Genomic DNA, 27,102 nt, shown 5'->3' on the forward strand with positions numbered 1-27,102 from the left:
AGTGAAATGCATCTGCATAAGCAAACATCCCTCCACTTTTACCACTGACCCCTCAGCTGTTCTCCGGTGGTGTTACACCCTGGATAACGAGGCCTTTCGTAAAAGGAATTGTTGTGTTTCTAGTTTATTATCACCTATATGAGAGCCCCAGGAAAACAGCATTACTGGCATAGCACTATGTTTCAGAAAGTATGAAGAAATCAAAACAACACAAAACCACACAAACAAACTGTGTGAAAGATGCTGAAGAGGCATCTTCCGTCTTACCTGATCTCGAAACATTGATCCACCAAAGGCCCAGACGGCAGCAAAGACAAAGTAAAGTTCATAAAGCTCCTTGGGACAGTCAGGAGGTGTGTTCTCCTCTGCCAGGAGACATTCAAGGAGGTAGCACAACATCTGAACCATACTCTGTTCAGGAATGGGAATAATCTTCTTAAATCTAAGGGATGGAAATTAGAAAGCAATACGTCCATCACAACCCAGGAAGACTAGAAATGCTCTTTCAGAATACTGGCATTCTGCTTGTCAGCGGTACGTGTCCTATTCCCAGGTACAATAAAGAGAACACCCATTCTCACACTCAGACCCGCTGGCACCGGCACATATACAAGTAATAACAATAATCAGAAGTTTCAAGCATTTTAAAACTTTGATCTTCTTGAAAGAAGCAGAATGGAAGACTTGCTAAAGGCAATGATTTCCTGCGAGCACGATGAGTTCAAAAGCGGTCAAATAGAGGAGTAATAAAATAAACCCTTTCATCTTGCCATTTTACATTCATTTAAGCTACACTTACAGAATTCCAAACTAATATTGTAGCTGCACTGAAGTCCTCCATAAAGTAATTATAGCTATTTGAAAGGTTGGTTCTACGATTTCTGAATTAAGCAAGCTACCAAAACACTCAGCTCAGGGTTGCCCGCAGCTAATCCCGTGGATTTCACGCTCTGAGACAATGTTCAGCAAACAGAATGGGAAACGTCCGATTGACTTTGCTACCAACAGTCAAAACCAACTTGGTCCCACAGAGAGAAGTTCCCTAGCACAATGTTTAAGTCCTGATTCCAGACCCTTCTGACACATCCCCCTTTTGGCTGACATCTCCCATGCTCACTGATTTTTCTTTTGTTTTTAAAGGAAAGTGCAACTATAGGAAGCAAGTAGAGGATGGGAGATGCTCCCTTAAGTTTTTTGGGACTCTACTTTGGCCAGTCCTCACCACAGTATGAGAAAGAGAATGGTCTCACATGATGATAAGCAAGAACCACATGACTTCCCTGTGGACACTGCTTTAAAGCCAAATCAAGCCAAGAAGCACTAGGACCCTTCCAAATACCCAAGTTCTTAATGAAAAATAACTTGTGGAGTGGGCTCAGGTCTAGCCTGACACATCAGGAGGCTGAAAAGCTTTCTCTTTGGGATCTGCCGGAATTATTTTCCAAGAGATAGAGAGTTGATACAGGAAATACAGTAAAAATCAAATCAAAATCAGATGAAAACCAGATCTGACCAACACGATACAGGCAGGAGCGTCACTTTGCCCACCTCGCCCTGCTGGTTCTCTGAGCTTAAGCCAATGATGCTCAGGGCTTCCAGGGGCAAGGAGGATCATGTGCAGCACAACCCAGCGCAGCACAGCTGGGCTGGACAGTGGCAGGTGTCCCCATGCCCTCACCACGGGTGACACAATCACTCATCAGATGGTACCTTGTTCTGAGGGTGTCCAGGCAAATGGGCAGGTACTTATCAAACAAAATGGTCAGGTTGGCTCTTTCGGATTGGATCTCTCGCCTGTCAATCCAGCTGCTCACTGGAGGATTCCAGCCCAGATCCGACGGGTTGATGTACAGGATCCCTTTAGGCCCAGGGTAAGAGAGAACATATAGTAAAGACACAGCAGAAACTGTTTATTTCTTCCAGCAGAATTTACCAGGTACTTTCACACAACTAAAACCCTATCAAATATGACGGGACACCCCATTACCTGCCCCCTTTTCCTGCCCCACTGCAGAGTAGAAACATGAACAGTGAAGAGACTTCACCCTTGAAACCACGGCGCTTTTCATGACCTTGCCCTAAATTCAGAACATTGTCTTGTCTGAGCTGTTTCATTGCTCTGGGCCCCATTTCCCCATGTGTAAAACTAGGGGACACCTCCATTCCCTTCTCCCATACTTCATGCACTTCTTCAGAAGATCAAGAACTCTTTGGGACAGATACTGTCCTTCTCCTCATAAAGTCCATCCAAAGGGCTTTGCACAACAGGAGCACTCAGCAACGCTGAAGCCATGATCACCCACCAACAGTCAGAGTGCTCTGGGTAAATCTCCAGGATGATGACAGCTCCACATGTGCATTTGGGGTCAGGATCCTCAGTTTGTCTGTCAGAAACCTGCCCTGTCCACCCACGGCCGCTGTGATCTCAGGTTGGGTACTTGCAACAGGAGTCAAGTTGGCCAACAGAAGACTGGTTAATGGCACTAGATCCTCCTGGGTTCACAGCAAATCCCAGTGCGGAGCTCAGGCCAGGACTCACCCGCTCGGGACACGGTTGCTGGGGTGGCTGTGCGCAGGTGGCTGATCTCAAACACCAACCGCATCGTTGGGTTCAGAGGGATTCTCTCATTGCTCGCCAGGGTCAGCACCTGCATTGGGCAGACAGACAGACAGAATGACATCTTCCCCAGGAACAGGAATGAAAAGCATTCAGCACTTTGCACTAAAAAGCTTGGTTGCTGCCAGCACAGTTCCTTGAGGGAAAGCAGCTGATTTCCAGCAGGTAGTAGAACTGTCTTCCATGACTCAAAGGAACAGCACTTCGAGCGGCGGAAAAAGGTGTGGAATTATGACCCCACCCTATTTTTGAAGGGCCTGGAGTTACAATCAGGACATCTGTGATTATCCATGAGCCCAGTTCCAGGAAGGGAAATTACAATGAAACCATGATTTGAGCTATTTCCCCTCATGCACCATTTTCTATATGTGATATTGTTTGGTGTATCTGAAGAAACACAACCGCATTATTCTAGGAGGTGTTATTTCAGCATCTGCATTTTTAGGCTGAACCATGCCATGCAGTCAAAGAATATCTCCTTCTTTAACTTATATTCATTACCTTATTATCATCCATCACAGTATTAAGAGACTCAATCCACATTGGATCAATATCTCCATCTAGTACCATCCACTTGGGACCGTCATGCGTGATGTTGGCCAGCTCTCGCATGATTGATGAAAACAGGCCTGGGAGGGTGACAGGAAGATGGTGATGAACACTGAACTTGACACCTGCTCTAACGGTTTTCTCCAGCAACACAGTAAAAATTACTCTAATTAATGCTTTCCTCTCAAACATGCAAAACTCTATGTGCCTATACGTAAATATTACTATATCACAATACGGTTCTAGTTTGCTTTAAAGTGAAAAAAGGGTTATCAGTTATCACTACTGAAAATGATTGCAGACCTACGCACGAGCTTCATTCCCACCGAGAATCATAAGGGATAAGAAAAATGTACAGTAGCTACTCAAAGGCAAAAGGCGGCATGAATTATACAATGCAGAGAAAACCACCTGAATATGCCTAGGAAATCCTTATAAATATTTTTTTGTGGCTCAAAGTATATCAGGGCAATCAAGATGCATTAAACGCTGGGTCATGGCCTTAGTGAGACTGAGGGGAGAACAAGCACAGAATGACATTGAATGACAGAACAAAATGTTGGTAAAATCAAGGAGAGAGAGGATACAGAGTCTCGAGGGGAGTAAATAATGAATGTTAAGAAGACCACGAAGGCTGGGAATAGAGCAGCAGCACTGCAGAGCAAATGAAAACTCCACAAAACTACTGCTCTCCTCTACATGTGAAAATACCTCGGGAGATGCTGGTCTTCATGAAAAAACATCAGGCAAACTTTAAAAAAAGCCTCTCTTCCAGTGAATTGTGACAAGAACTCTTTTTTTTCTTTTTTTCTCCAGGACAAGCTATTTCTTTGTGATCCAGATCAGGAACAGCTAGTGGCACCATCTGACTGAAGATAAAGCTTGTGCTCAGCAAATGCAGAATGGCTCACCTGGAACAGGTGTGTGATCCCGAGACTGGGTCAACAAAAATAACGCTTCAGCACCTCTGCCTCCAGCCAGTTCCTTACGTGTTGGACACACGCCTTGGGAACCACTCCGACATTATTAGCATCAGAAACAGTTGCTGTCTCAGGGCATCAGGGCTTCCCTCGGATACACCGCGGCAGCGGGGAGAGGAAAGCGCCTCTGTCCTGACCTTGTGCATCCACAGCACACGGCTCTCTTGGGGTTTAAAAGAAGAGTTTTGTTCTGCAAAGAACACTTTTGGTATTCCCATATGGGACCTTTTACCACCTAACATGTAGGACCTTTTCAACTTCTGATAATGTGACAGGATAAAACTGGGGAGCAGAAAAGCAGGGGCTGATCTGTAAGGGAACAGGTCACCTCTTGTTAGGCTCTGGTGAAGATTGCCTTGCTGGTCTTTGACAACATGAAACAACATTTTCAGGAATGGTTACTGCAGAAAATATCTGCCTTGAAAGCTTAGGGAGGAGTGCCACTATTTCATTTAAACCATCGCAGGCCAGAAACCACTGGACAGTCACCTGTAAAATGTCCCTCCTGCTGTTCGGTGTCACCGCTGCCCTTGATCTGCAGCCACTGCTGCAGCCAGTCTGCACAGTTCAGGCTGTACCCTGCACGTCCCTCTGCCACTTTGATTTAGGCTCCCTAATTACAATTAGAAAGAAATTAACCTGGCATTGGAGCAAAGCAGGGGGTCGGGAAGGGTCCATGGCGGGGCCAGGGGAGGTGGGTGGCAGCTCATCTGCTGCTGTGGATGATTTATGGTAATGTCTTCCCTCACCTCCCCCACACCTCCCAACCCCGCCGCACACGTAAATCGAAGCTGCCTTTATGTATTAGTCACAACCCAACATTTCCACTCCAGATTTTCTGTAATCTTCCAGCAAGTTTGAAATGTTCCTCAGGAGTAAGCAGGATCAACAGCTTGGCAAACGCTGGTGTGCTACAGAGATCGGGCAGCCATACTGAGTGGAAAAACTGACGTTAAGGCTGCTGTGCGTGCTATCAGCAATGAAAACCTGGGGATGGGACATTTTTTGGGGTCCCAGTGCACACCACAGTGCAGGAGGGACATCTCTTCCATCACTGGTCCAGCCAACTCCCAAAAACTGCCTGCCCCACTTAGGAACTGGTAAGTGTTGGTATTAATGGGCATTAAAATTATTCTTAGGGCAATAGGATCAAGTAGGCTTATGCTATACTTCCCATTTGAAGATCAAAGAGCTAAAACATCCTGTGTATCCTTTCAACAACAAACTGTCATGTGGCTGTAGGCAGCAGACAAGCACCTGGGCTCTCAGACCTGCACATGAAGAACCAGTCACCCTGCTGCTGCTCGGGAAATTCATTAAAAATACCCGTCTTTATCTACATATTTCAGACATGAAATGACATTTACCGTCTTTCCATTCTCTTGTTGCTGGGCTAATGATGCCAAAGAGCTCATCATTGGTGACTGCCTTGGGGTTGAGGTCTGTCCAGACAGGACGTCGCTTCATTATCTGGTAAGTCCTGTTCAGGGATCTCATCACCTGAGACTTGCCCGTGCCCGCGTTACCCACCACGAAGACAGAGTGCCGGACCGTGAGCAACTCCTCCAGCTGCACCACCTGAGAAAAACACTCCCAAATTTTAGACAAAGATGCCAAACTGAAGTTCAGGTCTATAAAATAGGTCCCACTGGGCCACCTCTTTAGAAAGACGTGACCCTGAGACACAAGCAGATTTGACAATTGAGTTTGGTCCAGCCACTCTAATCACAATGGGTGAAATCCTCAGCCTGCAGATAAACTTCCAGCGCTGTTTATACTTGACAACCACCACCTGATGAGACCCTGCTCTCCAGGGGCTACACTTTCATGAACCTACAAAAGTTGGCCCCTTTGGAAGCCCAGAGACTGATCCAGTGCTGACTTCAGGAGCAGGTGCAACTGCCTCAGACCCAGCACAGCTGACTGCCCTCCAGCGAGATCTGCCTGCAAGGACAATGCTGTGCAGAGCTCTCTTTGTAGAAGCAAAGCTGTTTGAGAAAACCCAAATGATTTGATGGTGATGTGGGTGTAGCAGAAGATCTCTTGGTCTTACTTTGAGCACAAAGTTGTCCTCAGCCTGCAGCCGGAGGTCCAGCACAGCCTGCCTCACAAACGACTCAAAATTCAGGTCACGCTTCCGAGGCACATCCAGTGCAGGGAATAGATCCCCAATCAGCCCCATAAACACCGGCACATCATCCGTCACAATCTTGGGGATGTTGAAGTCACGAAGAGAGCGCATCAGAACCTGGTCTTCGGGTCGCTCTGGGTCATCTCGCTTGAGGGAGCCAGCAACAACTAGCACTGACTTAATGGCACGCAAGCCCCAGTCGTAGTGATCCTACACCAGAGGAAGAAAAAAAAAGAGGCATGAGTTTATGCTTAGACAGTACCATGTAGGGTGAAGAACCACCATTCCCAAACTGCCAGACTAGTAAGCAATGAAAATACATCTAAATCTGTTATTTGCATTGTGGCCAGAGACCTTCTCCAGCCTGAGTGACCTGGTTTCCATCTCAGTAGGTGAGATTCCCGTCAGGGACAGTATTAAAGAGTCAAATAATTCAGCTGTTCAGACCATCACATGGGCTCACAGTTGGCAGTAAGACAGCAGTAGGATTTGCACTCCAGAGACCAAAGCAATTTGTTTCACCTAAATCATAAAGCACCTATAGCAAGGCCAGCCAGCCCCCTGCATCTGCAGGAGCCACCAAGGTGAAAGGCTTGTTAGTCCATTATGAGGCCCCAAAGACCCAAGTTTCTCTGCCCATCACAAGATGACAAGCCTGTTTGGTCTCAGAGGAGGTCCAGGAATAAGGGGTCAGTAAAGACATTGCTGAAAAAGTACCACAAAACGGCATGAGAAGAACTCTCAAGCCAACAAACAACTGTTCATATTTCTGTCCTGTTAACACCCTCCAGAGCACAGCTCGACAGCTGACTGCTCTGTGTGGGACGCCATGGCTTCCACCAGGCCCCTCAAGGCACAGCACCAAGTTTCTGCGACAGAGCATATCCCACCCAGCCTCATGCTGGCACAGCCAAGATCAGGTTTGTATCATCAGGAATCCTGATTCAGGTCTCCTCTGGACCCAGCTTCGATCTACACAAATAATGACAAGGAAAAATCTGATTTGCTTTGCACTGACAGTAACTCTAACAAGACCTGGAACCAGCCTAAGGCTGAACTCAGAGAGGGACACCATAAACCCTTTGCAGGCAGGAGAATCAATAGGAAGAGACTGGAAAGCAAAAGGTCACTGAATACTACCCCAAACATGGTGTCATTTAAACTCACTGAAAGGCCTCCCATTAATGCAGCTGGTCAAATGCTTTTGTCCTTGCAGATGCTCCAGTAAAGCAGTCTGAAAATTTTATTGCTCCGATGATCACCAACCCTCTCCTCCCCCAGCAGCCAGTGCAAATGCAGTCATTAAATAAAAGCTGTGAAACGTTAGCCATGGAGCTGAGCAGCACAGTGCCATGTTTCTGCTGATTTTGGAGATTCATCATACCACTCAGCCACAGAATCAGGCTCACCTGCTTGGACAGGAGCTCTTTGCAGAGTTGGTAGAGAGTAATGAACTTCCTGGCTAACACCCGGGCCTCGATGAATCCCTCAGCCACCAACATAATTTCACAGATCAGCTCAAAGTCTGGCACAACCATCGCACATGGCCTAAAATGACAGGTGAGGAGGCATTGCAGAACAAGTATTTCTTGACTACAGGTCTTACAGGCAGCGCATTTGTAGCTTCATCTTCTAGGCCTTCTTTTATGAGCCAGGTCACCCTCTGCCTTCCCCACGACAAGGGACAGAGCTCCTTTGCCCTGCCTGTGCGTGCCCAGACCCAGGCCTGTTGTGCAAGGCTTAAACTACCTGCGAATGCCCTGTGCAAGTGAATTCCCCAAGGACATGAGGTCGAGCCTGGATGTTCCAAAAGACAGTTTCTGCCAGGTCACAAACCCTGACCTGGACTCACCTGAAGAGAGCTTTTAAATTCTCAGGTAGCTCTGTTCGCCCTGCGTAACCAGGGTTCATGGTGATGAAAATGCCTACTGATGGTACTAAGTTGATGTCTTCTCCAAGAAAATTGAAGGATTTCTTCTTCTCCCGTATTGCATCCTGCACACTCTTCACCTAGAAATCAAGACAGTACTATAGTATCAGCGTTCACTTATGAAAAACACATCAGACAACGGTGCTTCCTTCCTTACTCTTGGCCTCGTGACAAATGGGGCTAATCACTGTTTTATTTTTTACTGGCAGCATAAAGCTTTATACACTGTTTGGAGTACATCAGCATGGCAATATCAATTTCCCATCTCAGTCAAACTCTGGCAAAGCAGAAAAAAGAGCTGAAGAGAGTGGAAAGTCAAAATGCAAAGGAGTTGCAAGACTTCACACCTTTGCTCCATGAGACAATGATGAACGTGGGTCAGGAAGAGCAACTCAGGAGCGGGAAATGTCCCCAGCACTGCCTGCATTCACCTTGGCTTTTGACATCACCTGTGGGACACTGCTCAGCACATCTCACAGCAAAAACACCACCAAAGGCTCCACCATCTCTGAATCAGCCAGCCCAGCAGAGGTCTGATGTGTGAGAGAGACGCAGGGCAGTACAGGTATCCACAACACAGCCAACACCCAAACGCACTCCCCAAAGTCTATCACAATATGGGCCCATTATTCCCTTTACCCATCTCACCTCTCCCCACACAGCGTTGCTCTTCAGGACATCCCAAAACCCTCCTGTGCCTGCTCCGTTCCCTGACCAGGCCCAGAGAAGGGGTAGCACCTCCCAATAAGCTTGGCCTCAGCTCAGTTGTAAACTGACCACTTGATATCACTTTTAAAGATTTTGGGACATCAGATGTTTGATTTAAAACCAAAACCAGAAGGCAGAAGCTGTAAAACCTCTCCTAACACCTTCACTCACTAATATTATATTGTTTTTTATATTTGCCTGATTGCAGCTTTGTTCTGCTCATTCCTCTCCTTCCGAAGAGTTCACCTCTCTGCAAACAGCACCTCAGCGAGGGGCAAATCTCTCTCTATTCACCGCTCTAACCTCACTACTGTTTGCCATCTCAAAGTAAAGCAATTAATCGAATTTTTCCCTGTAAGGAACCATATCGACATTAGCTGCATGAGTAAGACAGCCAATTAAACATCGCCATGGTAACACTCCTAATAGCAGCCAGGAGACACCATGATGGAATGACAGCCGTGCCGCTTTCTTCAGCTGCCACGCTCCAGCCAGGAGCGAGGGAACCATTAGCAGTTGAGTCATTCCTGGGCTTCTTTTGTTCAGCTTCCCTTTTTATTTCAAGATCCTCAAAGACTTTTTTTCAATGACAACTTTAAACTAGGACCTGACGGAAGAGAAATTGAGAGGGAATGGTACATAAACTCTTGTACCTGCCTGGGGTTTCTCTGGGATGCCACATAAGGTACCAATTATGAGTGAAACAGATGAGAAGAATGAGGAGTTCATGGAGGGGTTAAGAACAATGTCTTTGACCGAAACATTTACAGAAGTGTAGAAACTTCTGAGCTTTATATCTTTCTATAACACTGAGCCCAAAAGGGAGTCCAGGAACAATTCAGCACCTCAATCAGATATTAGGATCCTAAAACGCACTCAGCTGACAGTTGGATCCTGAAGAACTTGGGCACTTTGGCACCTCAGTTTTCTGCACTGAAGCCGCCCTAGGCTTCCCCTGTATAAAATAATGCCAGGTTTCCTCATGGGCTGGTAAGAGGAGGGGAAGGAGGACGCGAAGTGACAGATTATATATATAAGCACGAGAGCACAGGACTTTCTGGCACGATGGGGAAGCCAGTCTCCCTTCCAGCCCTTCTCCAGGGATGCTGCTGCGCTTCACACGAGACTCACCAACACAATGCACTGAGCAGCTAAACTACAGAGGAGATGAGAAACCATTTGCCAGGGGAAACACCCATGCCCAGCTGGGCACCGCTCCAATAGCTCTGTCCCAGGTTTAATCCCACGGTGTCAGGGTACCCTGGGCAAGCGCGTCAGCAAGGGCCACAGATCTGCCCCAGATTCCAGCTCCCGAGTGTCACCAGCTGACACTGGCTTTTGGGAGCACCACGGGGCTGCACACATTCCTCCAAGGAATGGTGCCAGTTGGCCAGGAATACCTTCCAAAGCCACTTGGCAGAGCTGTCGTTACAGACACCAGAACTAAATCCACAGCCATATAGTTTTGGAGACAGGTTAAGAAAATTAATCCTGAATGTATTCCCATTTCCTGAGTATGACACACAACCTGTGCCTGACCAGGGGTGATAAGGAACCCCCAGAAGTCCAGCGGATCTGCCCCAAACACCCCTCTTCCCCTCTGTGAAAATTATTCCCTACATTGCAGACTGAGCAGCCGCAAGTCAAGGCAGCTTCTCTGTCTTGAAATGATGTGCTGCAATTATCTCACAGCAGATTAATGACACGAGTGCTTTCCTGAGGAGGAACAGGTACAGAGCCATGGTGCGTAGTGGTCTGGGAAAAGATGCTACAAAGAATTGCCTTGGCACAAATGCTGTAACTGGGGCAAGAAAAGTGACGAATATCTTTGCAGCACGTAACTGCGACATCTTGGCAGTGCTGTGATATTCATGTGATTAATCTTGAGATATAATCCCACACCTGCCTATACACAGAACTGAAACCGGCAATATGCAATTGCCATGTTTACCCTTGCTCCAAAGACTGCAGAATGGCTCTGCTCTGTTTGTATTTATTTATGAGTGTTTCTCCACTCACCTGTACAGCAACCACAGAAAGGACCTCAACTGAGATCCTGTTAAATTCATCAAAACAGCCCCAGGCTCCCGTCTGGGAAAGGCCTTTGTAAATATTCCCACAAGACTGGAAAAACAAAACAAAAACAAAGATTACAAGAGTGAAATCATAAATGGAATCAACTCCAGCAAAAAATTGATTTTATTTCCCAGCCCGTTTATTTATAGCAATTTACAGTCTATTGTGGGTATTTAGAAAAGTGCATGGAAACAGCAGGCACAACTCAATTATAATATTTATAGCTCTGCGCAGCTTGCCACTTTATCTGCTAATTGCACTTTCTCGATATATCTGTGCACCAGTTTCATTTAAAGGTCACTTGTGCTGAATTACTGATGGCCCCGTTTCCTGGGAGAGCCCATAAGCTAAATGAAATATGATCCGAGGCTACCAAAATCACTGTACCGTGCCAGACTGGCAGAGAGCAAGACTCAGCCTAATGATTCAGTGCTCTGTAGTGGCTGAAGGTTCACTATGTTTTGGGTTTATTCTGGGAGAGGATCCTGAGAAAACCAGGACAGGTCCCTCCCCGTGCCAGGGGCTGCCAGGCCGCGAGCACGCCGAGAAGAAACGACCAGGGTCCAACTATCAGCACAGCCTTGGTCTCAACTGAACAGACCAACATTTTTGAAGAATTACACATGAAATCTAACTCCAGAAAGGAAGGGAAATGCATAATGAGGCAGAGAAGATAGTTCGGGTCTCTGCCTCCTGAAGAACCTTGTGCAAATCTTAGAGAAGGAACGGGAGGAGAAGGAAAAGGCATTCAGCTTAAAGGAGTGTAGCAGGGATTTGGAGAGAGGTGATCACAGAATCCCAGCCTGGTGGGGCTGAAGGGACCTCTGCAGATCCCCCAGTCCAACCTCTGTTCACGCAGGGTCACAGAGCAGATCACACAGGTGGGTCCAGGCGGGTTTCAATGTCTCAGAGAAGGAGACTCCACACCCGCTCTGGGCAGCCTGGGCCAGGCTCTGGCACCTCCCAGCAAACAAGTTTCTGCTCATGTTCAGATGGAGCCTCCTGTGTTTCAGTCTGTGCCCGTTGTCCCTCACCCTGGCGTTGGGCACCACTGAACAGAGTCTGGTCCATCCTCTGACACCCACCCTGAGATATTGATCCCATTGATCAGATCCCTCTCAGCTTCTCTTCTCCAGCTCAACAGCTCCAGCTCTCTCAGTCTCTCCTCACAAGAAAGAAGCTCCAGACCCCTCAGCATCTTTGTAGCCCACTGCTGGACTCTGTGCAGTTATTCCTTCTTAAACTGGGGAGCCCAGAACTGGACACAACTCCAGATGTGGCATCACCAGGGCAGAGCAGAGCGGAAGGAACAACCTCCCTTGACCTGCTGGTCATACCTCTCCTAATGCACCCCAGGTACCATTGGATTACTCTCATCCTTCAGGTTTGCTCGGGCCCTGAGCATCCCCAGCCCCATGTGACCGCACTGCAGCCGAGGTGGGAGCCATACCTTGTAGTCCATCTGCTCGGAGCAGTTAAACACGTACACCATGATGCCCAGGGCTCGCCCCAAATCTTTCGTAGTCTCCGTCTTGCCAGTGCCCGCAGGGCCTGCAGGTGCTCCGCTCATGGTCAGGTGCAGTGACTGGGTCAGGGTGATGTAACATCTTTCACAGTGAATGATGAATGAAAAAAGGAAATATGTCCAATAGGTCAACTGTGGGCTGCAGGGCAATAGCACTAGAGCATTGCACTCAGCAGAGCCTCTCCTCTGAAAAGCTGTACGTGAGCAGGGGTCATGTCTGAGCTGAAAGCCTTCTTGGCATTAATTACCACCTCTGCTCAGCTCTGTTTTCTCCAAGAGATACTCATCTTCCACCAAGGTCTGCCCAAACCTCTTCATGTCCAGCTTGTGTTCTCTCTGGATCCTCATACAACTCATGGATATTGGGCACATCTCAGGCAGTATGAGAAAAGGACAGCTTTTCTGGAAGACCTGTCACTGACAGAAACCTGCTCAGGTGGCCTATGAGTGAACCCAACTCAAAGCTGCAGCAAGTCCCAAAGTTTCTCCATCATGTTGATGATGGACACTGGGGTGGTGTCCACATGTGAGTATCTATACTACCTGTATAAGCCACAGAGGTGTAGTCAATATAGCCAACAAAACCTGATGATACCTGGGGGCTTGACGCAGCTGACTAACACAGGTGACTAGAGCCACCTGAGATGCTCTTGGTTGCTGAAATGTCACATAGGGTGGAGAGATATGACAAGGGATCCATAGGAGACTTTTACACTTCTGGATTGGCACCTGGAAGCCAGGTGGGACAACACAGAGTATCTCAAGTAACCCTAGGTGTCCCCACTGAGGCAACGAGGTAGATGTCTGCTTCAAGATGGGATGAAAGCTCTCTGGACTCACCAGCTTTATGGACTGTGGACATCTTGTGCACAGGAAGACACCCACAAGTGTTTTAATGTGTGAGCTGAATCCCACTCAGGGATCTGATGTACAAATTCCCCAGAGGGTACCACCAAAAACCAGATAAGAGTTAGAGCTCGACCACTGGAGTGCTGGGACATGGAGAGAGAACAAGAGGGATACAGGTGTCTGAACTAAATCCATCTTTGGTTGGCATCTCTCTCTCTACCTGTGTGGCAAAGCCCAGCTGTGACATTGTGTCCCAGGGACTTACCTGTCGGTCAGCGGAGTGATCACAAGCCGAGGGGTATTGCCAAGGTATTCATAGGAGTACAGGAACTGGGCGTCACAGATGTTGACAAAGCAGTGCCGTTCCTCATCTGACCATCTGTGCCGGAGCTGTGACAGCCAAATGAAGGCCTGGGCATTGTCCACCTGCAACACACCCACAAACACCATCACAGGAAGGCCGGGGATGCCAGACACATGCAGCTCGGGGGCCAAAATAGCGACTGCTATAAAATTTTCATGGGGGATGACTGGTCCTCACTGCAAGGCAGGTGTGGTGAGGAAGGCCGCCTCCTTGCAATGTGGTGAGAAATGTCACCTCCCCATCTCCCATCAGTAAAGGGGAGGAACCAAATTAGTGACCACATTGGTGGGAGAGGAAAAAATTAATGGCCATGAGAAAGAGCCTTACAAAAAGACTCCTGAATAGATTTAAGAAGCAGCAAGTCATGAAGAAGGTCTTATAATGCAACCAGAGTGAGAGAAGAAGTAGAGGCCATCTAGACAAGGAAGAGGCTGCAGACAGCACCAAGGGAACAGGTTGGGGACAGGTGGACAAAGACAGTCATGCCCAGCGCTCTCTGCACAACCAGCAGGCAGGTCCAGATGCATCACTTCACCCCAGGCTGGACCGAGGCACCACTGAGCCCAGCTGAGCCTTGAAGACAGAAACCCTGTGAGCAGCCTGGCTGCCTCTGAGATGACACAGATGAGGGAAGAGCCACAACCCAATACATTCAGGGCATCTTCCCACCCACCTGCAAGGCTAAACACTTGGCATGGTGTCATGGACAGGGGAGTAGTGTGGGAGAGGTGTTGCAGGAGAAGGGAGTCCCACATAAGTCCCTGCAGCCCCACACCAGACCAAGGAGGCTACAAAGAACAAAGCTTGAATGCTTTTTCTTACTTTCTAAAGTCAAAACTGAGACTGAGTCCAGCAGCCTCCCAACACACCACCATCATCCACCAGCACATGTCTTGGCACCAGGATGCAGTGCCACGCTCTCACTCCTGGTGTGAATCTGCAGCAACTACAAGTTGGTGTTGTATGGCCATGACACAGCACAGCTCTGCAGGCTTACAGGGGCTTTCTGCACACTTGCTACAAACATTGTAGAAATAAATTTAGTCATACGTCTCCCACTGAGACCGGCAGTGATCTGAATGGCCAGTGGTTGGGCCCCCTGAAGCCCCCTCTCCAGCACCCACAGAACTGTGCTGAACTGCCAACACCAACCTTCTGTGCTATCATCTTTGCCACCACATCCCGAGCATGCACGTCGATGGTGCAAATGGTCATGATTTTCTGTCTGTCGCCCTTGGAGAGCTGCCCGATCAGCATGGTAACGAGGGTGTTCAGCTGGGTCACTTGCTTCTTGTGATATTCCTTCATCGCATTCTCGTAGCCTTCCTCCACCCTGGCAAAGGCAATCCCAACCTCGGTTGTCCACCAGATCTGGGTGCAGCAAAGCGCCACCTAGGGAAATAGGCTGGTTCAGTATCAGGGAAAATACCAAAGCTTCCTTATGTTCAAGAGTGTCGGATCCACAGGGAGATCAAGGATGAAACATCCATGACGTGAAATTAAGTATTTTTCATACAGTAGTCACAGCAGACAGTACAACAAGGATCTGCTCCATGACATTCATTTAAAACACCATATCAGTGATAGACACATTTAGCAGCTACTTATAAGTAAATCAGCACCTTTCACATGCCTGACACAGCAGAGGAGGAAGAGTTGGAGACCACGAGGTTGTCAGAGGTGCATCTGAGGGGCTCTTCACTCTTATCAGACCTCACCACTTTGCCTTCCTGCTGCACCTCTCACTGCTCTGGCTGTACAGACTGCACTGCCCAAGCCCCTGGGCTCTGTCACCCAACCAAGAGCCCCAACCAGAGCATGGAGCTCAGCCTGGAAACTCCATCAGGAGACCGCCAGGATAAAGGACAACTCATCCTCCCTCTCTCCTGGATAGCAAGGTGGAGGCCAGAAACATGCCTGTCCACAGCTGCTGAAAGAAGGGAAGGGCAGGACTGATGGGGAACCCAAGAGCTACCTTTCCACGAGCCAGCCTGAGTGGTGATAAGAAGCAGTGGCAGATACCTGGGCAGGATAGTCAAAGAGCCATTGTTCCCTTGGTTTTTCCTCATAAGCCATGACGGCTTCTGTCATCTCATCTCTCACAGTAGCCCTCATGCTGTCTAGTACATGACTGAGCCAGACTTCAACCTGGAAAAGAGATTAAATCCCAGTAACACATTTGCTCTTCTTAAGTGCCTTTGGTAATTAGTGAAGATAGGAAATGAGGCAAGCATCTCAGTTCTCTTTAGACTGGACATGAGGGAAAGGTTCTTCACCCAGAGGTGCTGGACACTGAACAGGCTCCCAGGGAGGTGTCACAGCCCCAACCTGACAGTGTTCAAGGAGAGACTGGACAACGTCCTCAGACACATGGTGTGACGTGCAGGGTTGTCACTACAGGGACAGGACTTGGACTGCATGATCCTGGTGGGTCCCTTCCAGCTCAGGACATTCTATGAGTTAACCAAACCTCACAGCCTCCTTCAGACTGGGTAGATTTGGCTAATTCTGGTACTGTAGGATTAGCATCTACTTCCAGACACCAAGAACAGAAGACAGATTTTTTTCTTGAACTCTAGCTACAGGAGGAACCAAAATGAACTCCGTCAATGAATAATTTGGTCAGGTGTGTTCCACCTCCAGGCCATGACAGAATCCCTGGTGGGATGTGGGCAGTCTGCCAGCAGCAGGAGAAAGATGCTGCCAAACTTGGGAACACAATTCCTGCTGAATTTCATATTTCACAGGCAAAGCCCTCAACAAGAAGACAGACTGAACGCAGCAAGCTCCATTGCTGGGGAGCTCAGTAGCCGGTATTACGTACTTTAGCTTCCTGTAATAGACCATGCAGAAAGGTGAAACTACCAGGATAGATAAGCTGAGCAGTAGCTTGATTCTTACATTTCATACTTTGACTCGTGGTATGAAATAATGAAGACTTGAGAAACAGGTAAAAGGCCTTCTCCTGCCAAACACACCCGTGCAGAGGTACTATGGAATAGCTTAGTCTCTTTTCAGTCTGCATCCCCTCCCTCACCGAGGATATTTGTAGCAAGCTTTAAGACTAACCTTCAAAAGGTCTTAGAAAAAGTCAAATTAAAAACCTAGTCAGAAAAATGGCACAGCTCTTTCTCTCACAGTGGACTGTGACATCCACGTCCCCCCTTAGTGAGGACCTATCCAGAGTGACACGAAAGGTTGTGGTGTAAGGAGGTACTAAATCACCACCTCTTCCAGCTTTTCTCATGCACCAAGGGAGAGCAGTGAAGCTCTATGACGTCTTGGCAAGGGATCTCACACGAGGGGCAGGGGAGCAGACTCCACCGGACAGTTTTGATAGACAAGGACTTCCCTCTCACCTGCCCACTGCAGTCACAGGGCTCGCTGAAGCTGACGTACTCCTCCTCTCTACTGTACATTCCCAGGCCAACCTTGGTTGGCTTTTGCTCAGAGTCCAGCTGGAATTTCATCCTGGCCAAGCTGTCAAAGAGTTTGGAAAGATGACGTTGCACCTGCAAAACGGGTTGTATAAATAAAGCAACCGAGATAGGACGAGCGGAATGAAGATCACTATACATGTCACAAGCAAAATCATGTTAACAAAATATCTTGGATATTTAGGTAGCACCACATCTTCTCAAATGTGGCCAACATACTGCCAACAAAAGCCTCTTGCTGTCTCTTGTAATACTTCCACCTATTTCTACGTAATTTAGAAAACAGACATGCCTTAATAAATCATGTTTCTCCATTGGGAAATCTTCCATACAGAGCAAAAGCATAGAAAACATTGAAACACCTCATGACTCCTACCCCAAATTTCCCTACATGTAGTGATGAGAAGTCTGTAGCCATTTCTCCACCTCATCCTATTCTCAGCACAACATGGAGTTTTCTTCACTATGAACTTCCCTGTTTTTCCACTACTAGAAACTGATTTTGTGCTAGTGAAATATCCTAAATTCTCTTTCATGGAGAAGAAAGATCTTTATTTCTGCCTAAGACCTATGATAAACAGCCCAGACCTCCTATAGAACAACCATGTTCACCAAAAGCACTCTTCCAGAAGGAAAAGAATAATTCAGTTCTTTCCTGTTCACCTCCATCTGAGTCTGCAAAGCCAACAGGGAGATGCTGTGGGCTCTCAACATCAGCATCTGCCTGCTGGGAGCTGAGCAGGTCACCAGCACTTCTTCCAGACCACTGCGTAACACACAACTGCATCACTGCGCGCCCCACGCCAATGAAGGTGAGATTCTCCTAGGATTGACGTCCCCACAGAAAGGGGCAGCTCCCAAAGCAGTCCCAGACAGGAGCTGCCTCTCTCAATTACAGCAGAGAGGTAGAAAAACTCCCATAGGGGAGATGAGAAATGAGGGAAAGGGACCTGGGGCTCCTGGGGACAGTAGGGTGACCATGAGCCAGCACTGGGCCCTTGTGGCCAGGAAGGCCAATGGTACCTGGGGTGTATTAGAAGGGGGTGGTCAGTAGGTCAGAGAGGTTCTCCTGCCCCTCTGCTCTGCCCTGGGGAGACCACACCTGGAATATTGTGTCCAGTTGTGGCCCCTCAGCTCCAGAAGGACAGGGAACTGCTGGAGAGAGTCCAGCGCAGCCACCAAGATGCTGAAGGGAGTGGAGCATCTCCCATGTGAGGAAAGGCTGAGGGAGCTGGGGCTCTGGAGCTGGAGGAGAGGAGACTGAGGGGTGACCTCATTCATCTTTACAGATATCTAAAGGGTGAGTGTCAGGAGGATGGAGCCAGGCTCTCCTCGGTGACAACCAGTGATAGGACAAGGAGGAATGGGTTCAAACTGGAACACAGGAGGTTCCACTTAAATTTGAGAAGAAACTTCTTGTCAGTAAGGGTGGCAGAGCCTGGCCCAGGCTGCCCAGGGAGGTTGTGGAGTCTCCTTCTCTGCAGACATTCAAACCCGCCTGGACCCCTTCCTGTGGAACCTCAGCTGGGTGTTCCTGCTCCATGGGGGGATTGCACTGGATGAGCTTTCCAGGTCCCTTCCAACCCCTGACATTCTGGGATTCTGCGTGAGATGCCCAATGCTCTGATGCTTTCAGAGAAGGAAGGGTGGAGGTGGATTTGTCCATCTAATTCTGACTCACTGACTCACAAAGAACTACAACCCTCCCTCTCTCGAGCTGTGTTGCAAGTGGACGCAGCTTGGTAGTCTTCTCACACACATACAAGCAGGGCCAAACCCTGGGAGGTGCTAAGTACCTCCAAGAAGCAAAGGGCACTCAGCATCCCCCCAGATCACAGAATCATTTTGGTTGGAAGAAACCCTCAGGATCAAGTCCAGCCATACCCTAGCTCTGGCACTAATCCATGTCCCTAAGAACCTCGTCTAAATGTCTTTTAAACCCCTCCAGGGACGGTGACTCCAGCACTGCCCTGGGCAGCCTGTTCCCATGCCCCACAGCCCTTTCTGGGAAGAATTTTTTTATAATATCCAATCTGAACCTCCCCTGGCACAACTTGAGGCCATTAAGCGTATCTTGAGGCCATAAGCTTATCTCTTTTCAAACCGTAAGTAAACCGTAGAAACTTTTTCTTACATGTAGAAGCTTCTGGTCACAAATCCCCAGCTGCCCCTTCCCAGACCCTGTCCAGTCTGGAGGGTTCGGACACAACCCCAGCACTTGTTGCGATCCTGCTGCCAGAGCCCGAACGCACCTGAATCTGCACGAGTTCAGCGCCCAGTTCACGAGGATAATGTCATTGTGTATTTAATCCTCCTTTAGGAATCATCAGACTTCGAAACTACAGTGGGAAGGCTGAGAGTGTATCTATGTATGATCCTGCTTGACATTTACTTTGATTTTACTGCAAATACTTTTGAATAACAGAAAACACCAGGAATTTCTTCTTACTCAATAGAGCATTTCAACACAGTATCTTTGCTTCCTGTGTTTTTTTTTCCTCTTCATTTTAAATATCAATCAACTATGTATTTATGATACTCTGTGGGCTGAAATCACCCAGCAGCAGACACAGATAGAAGCAGCGTTAAAGGTTAGAGGTAAACAACAGCATTTCCAAATACACATGCAAACCTGCTCCATTCCTGTGCTCACATCAATACTGAAAATGGTGGAAAGCCTGAAGAAAGTGAAAATACTCGCTACCAAAAGACAGAATTAGGACTTTGTTCATCATCCAACACTCGCCTTTTGCTGTGAACGTTTTGACTGGTTTTATGCACCAACCTCTGAATAAAAGATGCGTCCCAAACAAGGCCAAGCAGAGCTGTGCAGGGGTGGGTGGCAACCCAAGGAAGTCCTGCCTTGGCCACAGCCACTGTCTGACCACCAGCTGTCTTACCTCTTCCAGGCTGTGTTCTGCTCTTCCCCTGTAAACAGGCCATCCCAAAGACCTTTGCATGGGGGAAGGAAGAAGTGGCTGACTAGCAGATGTCTCCTCTGCCTAAAAACAGAGACGTCTCCAAGCCCTCGGTTGTCAACACTGTCACATTTGAATGATCGGTCTGTGGCTCTTTCAACAACAGATGCTGTTTGCTGGCATCCCAGCTTGGGGAACCAAGCTCAGCAACAAGTTTTGGCTGAGATCCTCAAGAAATGGTTTCCCCCAACCTCACTGTATCCCAGCAGAAACAAACCCACTGTTTTTATGGTATCAAGAACATAGCTCTGCTCTGTGCAGTGCTTTCAGAATCATCTGCAAGCATCACCAGGGACAGATGGGACAACATACAGTGTGCGCATTGCCTTTCAGAGATGACAGATGAAGGCCAGCAGTGAAAGAGTTATTGTTAATCCAAGTGAGGGTGGGAGAAAAGGCACTCAAGAAAGGATAAGCTACAGCTGAGTCCCTAGACAGCATCTTCCACCCTGACATTACTGACAGCTGGAAAATGTGAAGGTGACATAGTGCAAGGCTTACCAGCTGTGGGTTGGTGCCATTGGAAAGAATATCCAATAAATCTGCTGAAGAAACAAAGTAAAATCTGGGAAAGGCCAATCTTTTCATGTCCAAATATTCAGCCAAAGCCTTCTCACACAGGGACAACCTGGGGAGAAGAGCAGAAAAATAGAGCCCAGGACAGGCGGGTGAATATCCTTTAATGTGTCGTGCTACAGTTTGGGTTATCGAGCAGATTCTCCCCTCCCATGGGGAAATGCCAGACATGAGCTGAGCCTGCAGGCTGGTCCTTTACAGCATTTTCCAAATAGATAACAAAGCACATAGTAACTCATAGATCTCTCTCCACTCCCAAGGGTCAAACAGACAAAGAGTCAGAGAATCCTCACCAAAAAGCAGAAACACAGGTGGAAGAAGAGGCTAGAAAGGCTTTGCAGTCTGACTTACTGTTTTAGACAAGCTCTCAACTGCCACAGGTGATTTCACACTAGGATGAAAGTTTCCAAAACTGCTTTTATTCTAATGAGCACATTTTAAAGTCTGATTCAAACCTACTCAGCTTTTTGTGCTTGTGAAGCCTAAAAAGAAACTTGTTTGCTCCGTTCTAAAATGAATCTCTCAGTGTTTACACGTTAAACTGCTGCTGAGCTTTCAAAGTTCATAAATAACATGCAGTTAGTCCTCTGTGGGGAACATGGGCCTTATCTGTTTAGGAAGTAAAATTAGATCTCTATTTTAAATGGATAGTTATTACTGACACAACAGCTATCACATTAACTTGTTAGGTGTGTTCCAGGTAGAGTAGCTCATATGTTAGGTGAGAACTGTATCCATCTCTGGACATTAAGGTCTTTCTCAGGGAGTTTAGTTATACCATCTGTGAAGGGTACACACACAAAGATAATTTTGTTAATTAAAGCACATGGGCTCAGCTCTGCTGCAGATATCCCTGCTTGGACTGCTAAATAGATATTTAAGACACCAAATTTGGGGTGGCAGTGAGGCCACATGTTATTAAAACCAACTGAGTGCCTAGCTTTGTATGTGTGCAAATCAATATTCAAGATAAGAGTTTGCACATACGCAAAGCCAGAATCCACCTTGGGGGCTTCAGGGTGATGGATCATGAATAAAAAGACTCAATGTGTGAATGCAAAGAACGCACAGTCCAGAAGGAAAGCCTTGGAGCACAGGTTAAACCAACTTATTAGAGCTGATCCCAGTCTCTGACAAAATCCTGGGACTGAAGTTGTACCTACCTACTCTGAATGTCCTCCAGTTGTTGGGACAGACCTGGTTTATTGGTGGCCTCAACCACATTTGGGGTTTTCTGAGTTTCATAGGCCAGTTCTTTAAAGTCCACATCAATCCCTTCAAAGCGTTTGGAGTCCTAAAAAGCAACACAAACATGTTCATGGTAAAACATGGATTTTGTGCTAAAGGTCTCCATCCTCTGGGTGCTGTCTTTGGGTTGAGGGGAAAACCTTCTGTCCAGTGCAGACAGGGACCCCTCCACCATTCCAGAATGGCTCTTCCACTGACTTGCCTGAAACTAGTCTTCAAACAGGCACTTGCCGCCTTGTCACTGTATCCCAAAGGGGTTGTGGATAAAGTGCTCCATGCAGGAGGCAATGTCTAGGACCAACCATTTTCATGGGATTGAATTCCCCTTGGAAAACCTCATAAATCTCTCTCTCCCATGTCCAGGTGAAATACCAAGTTTCCCTGGCTGCAGCAGCAGGAGATGCTCCCACACCGTGGAAAGGCTACCAGCCTCATGTGAATGCACTCCTCCCCTCCTGCTACAGCACAGGAATCCCAACACCCATCCACAAAATGGGTATGATGACTCTTGCAGAGGAGAGCCCTTCCTTGCCTTCAATGAGGGTATGGAAACCCCATGTCAGCACCGGAGGCCCACATCAACAATTATGCTCCATATCTAACAGGGACTCTGAATTTCTGGAGCTAAACACTGAAGAATAAAGCAAGCTATGTTGAAAACATCTCTGCTCCTCCCTTCTTCCCAGGTCAGGCCTCCTGAGTGAGGCGGGACACTGAACAAGTGTTCCAAGCAGTCCAGGTAACACTTCCACGTTACCCTGTGTTCAGCCCCAGGAGCAAGGCTCCATCTGGAAGACTGAGCCCTCCCTACACTCACGCCACAGATCCAGCTCCAGGTGAGCATCCCACAGCCTGTCAGCACATCCCCCCAGCCCTGGATGCATCCTGAGGGTGCTCAGCTACAGAGACTTTGAGTTTCAGTCTTTCTTTTAGGGAAGAGAAGCTGCTGACTGAGCCAACAGTGTCCCTGGAGCCAAGAGGGCCCCGTGTCCTGGTGCATCCAGCACGGCACGGCCAGCCGGGCAGGGAGGGGATTGTCCCGCTCTGCTCTGTGCTGGGGCGGCCTCACCTGGAGCATTCACTGTGTGCAGGGCTGGGGACACAGGAGAAAAGGAGATAAAGCTACTGGAGAGTGTCCAGAGGAGGGACATGAACTTGGTGAAGGGTTCGGAGGGGAAACCGTGTGAGGAGCGGCTGAAGTCCCTGGGTTTGTTGAGCTGGAGCAGAGGAGACTGAGGGCAGAGCTCATGGGCTGCAGGTTCCTCAACAGGAGCAGGAGGGGCAGGGCTGAGCTCTTCTCTCTGTGACAGTGACAGAACCCAGGGAATGGCAGAAGATGTGCCAGGGAGGGTCAGTGGGACATGAGGAAAAGGTTCTTCACCCAGAGGTGCTGGACACTGAACAGGCTCCCAGGGAGGTGTCACGGCCCAACCTGACAGTGTTCAAGAAGAGACTGGACAACGTCCTCAGACACACGGGGTGACCTGTGGGGTGTCCTGTGCAGGGACAGAAGTTGGACTCGACAATCCTGGTGGGTCCTTCCAAGTCAGGACATCCTATGGTTCTATGGTTCATACCACTGCCAGACAGCTACTGAGATGCAGACAGTTGCCCAGCAGGATGCAAATGTAAATCATGATGCAATTTCATACATGACATTAGATAGCTCCTGGATATTAAGAGCTTGCTGGCACATGGTACAGCCTCAGGGCACTGGTTATCAGCACCTGTATATATTGCCCAGTGAGCGAGGTGTGCCCAGAATCATAGAATCATTTAGCTGGAAGAGACCATTGCAATCATTGAGTCCAACCATAACCTAAATCTAGTACTAAACCATGTTCCTCATCTATACATCTTCCAGGGATGGTGACTCCAGCACTGCCCTGGGCAGCCTGTTCCAATGCCCCACAGCCCTTTGGGGAAGAAACTGTTCCCAAGATCCAATCTCAGCCTCCCCTGGCGCAACTTGAGGCTGTTTCCTCTGGTCCTGGCGCTTGTTCTTGGGGAGCAGAGCCCGACCCCCCAGGCTCCAAGCTCCTTTCAGGCAGCTCAGAGATCAGAAGGTCTCCCCTCAGCTCCTGTTCTCCAGCTGAACCCCCCAGGTCCCTCAGCCGCTCCCATCACACTTGTGCTCCAGCCCCTCACCAGCTCCGTTCCCTTCTCTCAACTTGCTCCAGCACCACAAGGGCTTTCTTGGTGTGAGGGGCCAAAAACTGCCCCCAGGACACTCAGCACAGCGTGCTCTCTGAAGCAGATGGAGGAACAGTCCAAGCAGAGCAGAGTGCAGGGTTGGAGACAGAACAGTGTGTTGTCCAGGGGTCAATGGGCTGCGCACATCCCCTCGTGGGTGTTCGTCCCACAGTGGTGCTGTCAGCGATGCTGCTCGTGAACAGGGACGGGGGTCACACAGCCAACTGTGGGTCACTCGTGAGTGAAAGGCAGGTTCCTCCACAGGGCTGCCTGTGGGGCCAGGAACAAGTTTGGAAGATTTTCTAAATAATCAAGAGAATAGGGAATAAGACTGGAAGCTGGACTCAAAGACAGCCCTGAGGAGGTCACAACCCTGAGGACGGCATCAATGACAACTCTGCTCAATTTTCTGAAGCTGAAGTGGGAGAAGAGCTGCTCTCCTGCTGCACCAGCACTGGAGGCAGGGAAGCGGATGCTGCAAAGCTGCCTGGTCCAGCTCTGATTTGACAATTTGCACATCTGAGTAATTATCTCCGTCTTCTTCCCTCCAAGGAAAGAGGGAACATGCCTGCATCACTGAAGGAAGCCAGCAGCCTCCTGCTCAGCCTCCAGGAACTCTGCATCTGCTGTGCAGTGGTGGAGGGGAGGAAAAACAGTTTCTCAGCAGGGTTCAGGCACAACCAACAGTACAAAAACATCCTGGGGCAACACTGGGGAAACTGCTGTAGCATTAAGGGAGCCTCCAAGAAAGCAATGCAGCAAGAGAACAGTTCTGCTTGGGGGAACCCGGCAATATAGACAACCTTCTTCTGTGTAATGGAGGCTCTTCTTCAACGCTTTCCACACAGGAAAAATAGGATTTGGGATTTCCTACCTTAGGAAGCTGTGCCCGTATATCTTCTGAGCCTATGAATATGCTCTCCAAGTGAGACCACGTACGCTGCACTTCGAACCAGAGAGAAATGACGGAATCTGTTGTGGACAGCTTCCTCTGCCATATGGACACTTCCTCCAAGAAGAAAGCAATACATTTGGATGTCATTAAATTCTGCAGCTGCACCTGGTTGTCTTCTAAAGTTTCTATGAGTTCCTCATCTGACTTCAGCAACGGGATGTTCGTCCGGGGGTGAGGCTCATACTGAAACTCCATGGTGCTCCAAGTCATTTTTAGCTCCCTCAGGACTTTCTCCATACTCATTTCTCGTACCGCTTTGTCCACAATGCCACGAACCTCATCCTCAAAGTTATGGAGGTTGAGCTTCAGGAGGTCAGCCAGCGTGGTGTCCGAGTCCATCACAAACCTCACACCCGTCACCTGCATCAGCTGATTCCAGTGCCTTTCCCTAATGGCGGGATTTTGAAGTTCTGCCACAGCTTTCAGGGCCGTCAGCATGTTCTTCACCTTGCTGTCCAGCCCAGTGAAAGCATCCCACGCCCTCACCTCCTTATCCAAATTCCGAATCTCTCTTGCAAACTTTTTACACTCCAGATCCATGTTTTCCACGTTAATATCCGCCCATTTGGTGGTCTGCCAGTCATCAAGGCAAGTGCCCACAAGGGAGATCATATCCCAGAGCTCTTTGAGAAGACACAGCTCCTTTCGGCACTGCTTCAGTTGTTTATAATCTGGCACTATGACTTCAAACAGACCAGCTGATTCATAAATCGAGGTCATGGCTGACTCCATTTGTTTAATCTCAATGTGCTTTGTATCCAGCAGTTGATAAGGCTTTTTGGTGTCAAACCTAGAAAGAAATGTTTATTCTTCATAAGTGATATTGTAACAACTTCTAAAGAAAACATAAAACAAATGGTGCCTCTGAGACACAAAGCAGACATGATACGTCTATAGTACCCATTGATGGTGCAGCCACATGGCACTGCTGACAACCCCTTAAAGCAATATTGTGCACTCAGCATCCAGATTGAATCTCTTGCTAACACCTTACAGTGTTTGCAGGGACAAAACACCCAGGGCATAACAGATACAACACCGTGAGCAGGTAGAAAATGTGTGCAAGGGTTCGAGAACACATCCTCAGGACACTCCGAGATGATCCCATGAAGCTTTTCTTCCTCAGGGCTTCTCTGATGTTGTAACTTCACTGTACCTGAATGGTGCTTCTTTCCGAAATCGCTCTCTGAATCTGTGTTGCTCAACATCAAACGCCGCACAGCTCTTGCGCACAACTGTCATTTCGTTCGCCTGCAGAGGAGCCACATGCTGCTTCACAGCTATCGCCAGCTTCTTTATATTGTTCCATTTTTCTGGCAGCTCCTGCAAGCAAAATTTAAATGACGGTAGGCAGTATTTGCTATTTGATATAAGATGTGACTGATCTGTTTATGGACAATCACAGAACAGGAAAAGCAACAGATTCCATGCCTAAAACTGCAAGGAAGTTTTGTTGTGATGCAAAAGCTAAACACAATTTGGGATAAAACTTATCAGTTATCCACAATTTTGAAGACGAATGAAGACTGAGACTTTAAAACTGACTGCTCTGATTGCAAAAACATGTTAAATAACTTCAGAAGAAGGGTCCCAGACCAGATCCTGGGCTCCCAGGATGGCTCAGTGGTTGAGAGAGCACAGTTCTCCTGACACTGAGCCCAGCGGGACCCAGAGCTGGCTGGAGGCAGGAGGGTGGGCTGAGGATGCAAGTTCATCAGATCGTCCGGCTTCCCAGAGCTAATTAAGAAACAGAGCCTGGGAAATTTCCAGCCAGCTCTTAGAGCAGAAGATATTATGCCAGAAGGACTTCTACGGAGCTTTCTGGGGCAAATCCCTCCAGCCTGCCTGTATAATATTAGTACTAAATAAGACAGTTTCTTTCTCAGGACTGCATCCAAGCTGCTGGTGCACAGTACTGCTAACAATCCACCCTTTGCACCTGGGATTTTATTTAGAAAGAGATTTGATTTCTTCTCTTCTCACTAG

At 48.1% G+C, this 27,102-nt stretch overlaps 1 protein-coding gene across 15 annotated transcripts in view; it reads right to left on the minus strand.

Moving 5' to 3' along the window:
• Nucleotides 1-27,102, minus strand: part of LOC136109470 (dynein axonemal heavy chain 9-like) — a 194,874-nt gene that overhangs the window by 137,847 nt on the left and 29,925 nt on the right. For 10 of the 15 annotated variants that reach the window (XM_071816733.1, XM_071816739.1, XM_071816737.1 and 7 more), the window contains 18 exons: nt 26,273-26,439; nt 25,036-25,906; nt 21,884-22,014; nt 20,646-20,772; nt 17,089-17,241; nt 15,752-15,877; nt 14,882-15,121; nt 13,631-13,791; nt 12,442-12,598; nt 10,935-11,039; nt 8,130-8,287; nt 7,687-7,825; nt 6,200-6,487; nt 5,514-5,724; nt 3,119-3,246; nt 2,540-2,648; nt 1,711-1,858; nt 268-442 (listed from right to left, as the gene is read on the minus strand). In XM_071816733.1, coding sequence (XP_071672834.1) covers nt 268-442; nt 1,711-1,858; nt 2,540-2,648; nt 3,119-3,246; nt 5,514-5,724; nt 6,200-6,487; nt 7,687-7,825; nt 8,130-8,287; nt 10,935-11,039; nt 12,442-12,598; nt 13,631-13,791; nt 14,882-15,121; nt 15,752-15,877; nt 17,089-17,241; nt 20,646-20,772; nt 21,884-22,014; nt 25,036-25,906; nt 26,273-26,439 — 3,594 coding nt within the window. Of the gene's footprint in view, nt 1-267; nt 443-1,710; nt 1,859-1,987; nt 2,451-2,539; nt 2,649-3,118; nt 3,247-4,635; nt 4,750-5,513; nt 5,725-6,199; nt 6,488-7,686; nt 7,826-8,129; nt 8,288-10,934; nt 11,040-12,441; nt 12,599-13,630; nt 13,792-14,881; nt 15,122-15,751; nt 15,878-17,088; nt 17,242-20,645; nt 20,773-21,883; nt 22,015-25,035; nt 25,907-26,272; nt 26,440-27,102 lie in introns of those variants that run through there. The other 5 variants (XM_071816735.1, XM_071816744.1, XM_071816746.1 and 2 more) reach the window with 5 other exon arrangements.

The sequence above is a fragment of the Patagioenas fasciata genome, chromosome 18 (genome assembly GCF_037038585.1).
Source record: "Patagioenas fasciata isolate bPatFas1 chromosome 18, bPatFas1.hap1, whole genome shotgun sequence".
Taxonomy (NCBI): Eukaryota; Metazoa; Chordata; class Aves; order Columbiformes; family Columbidae; genus Patagioenas; species Patagioenas fasciata.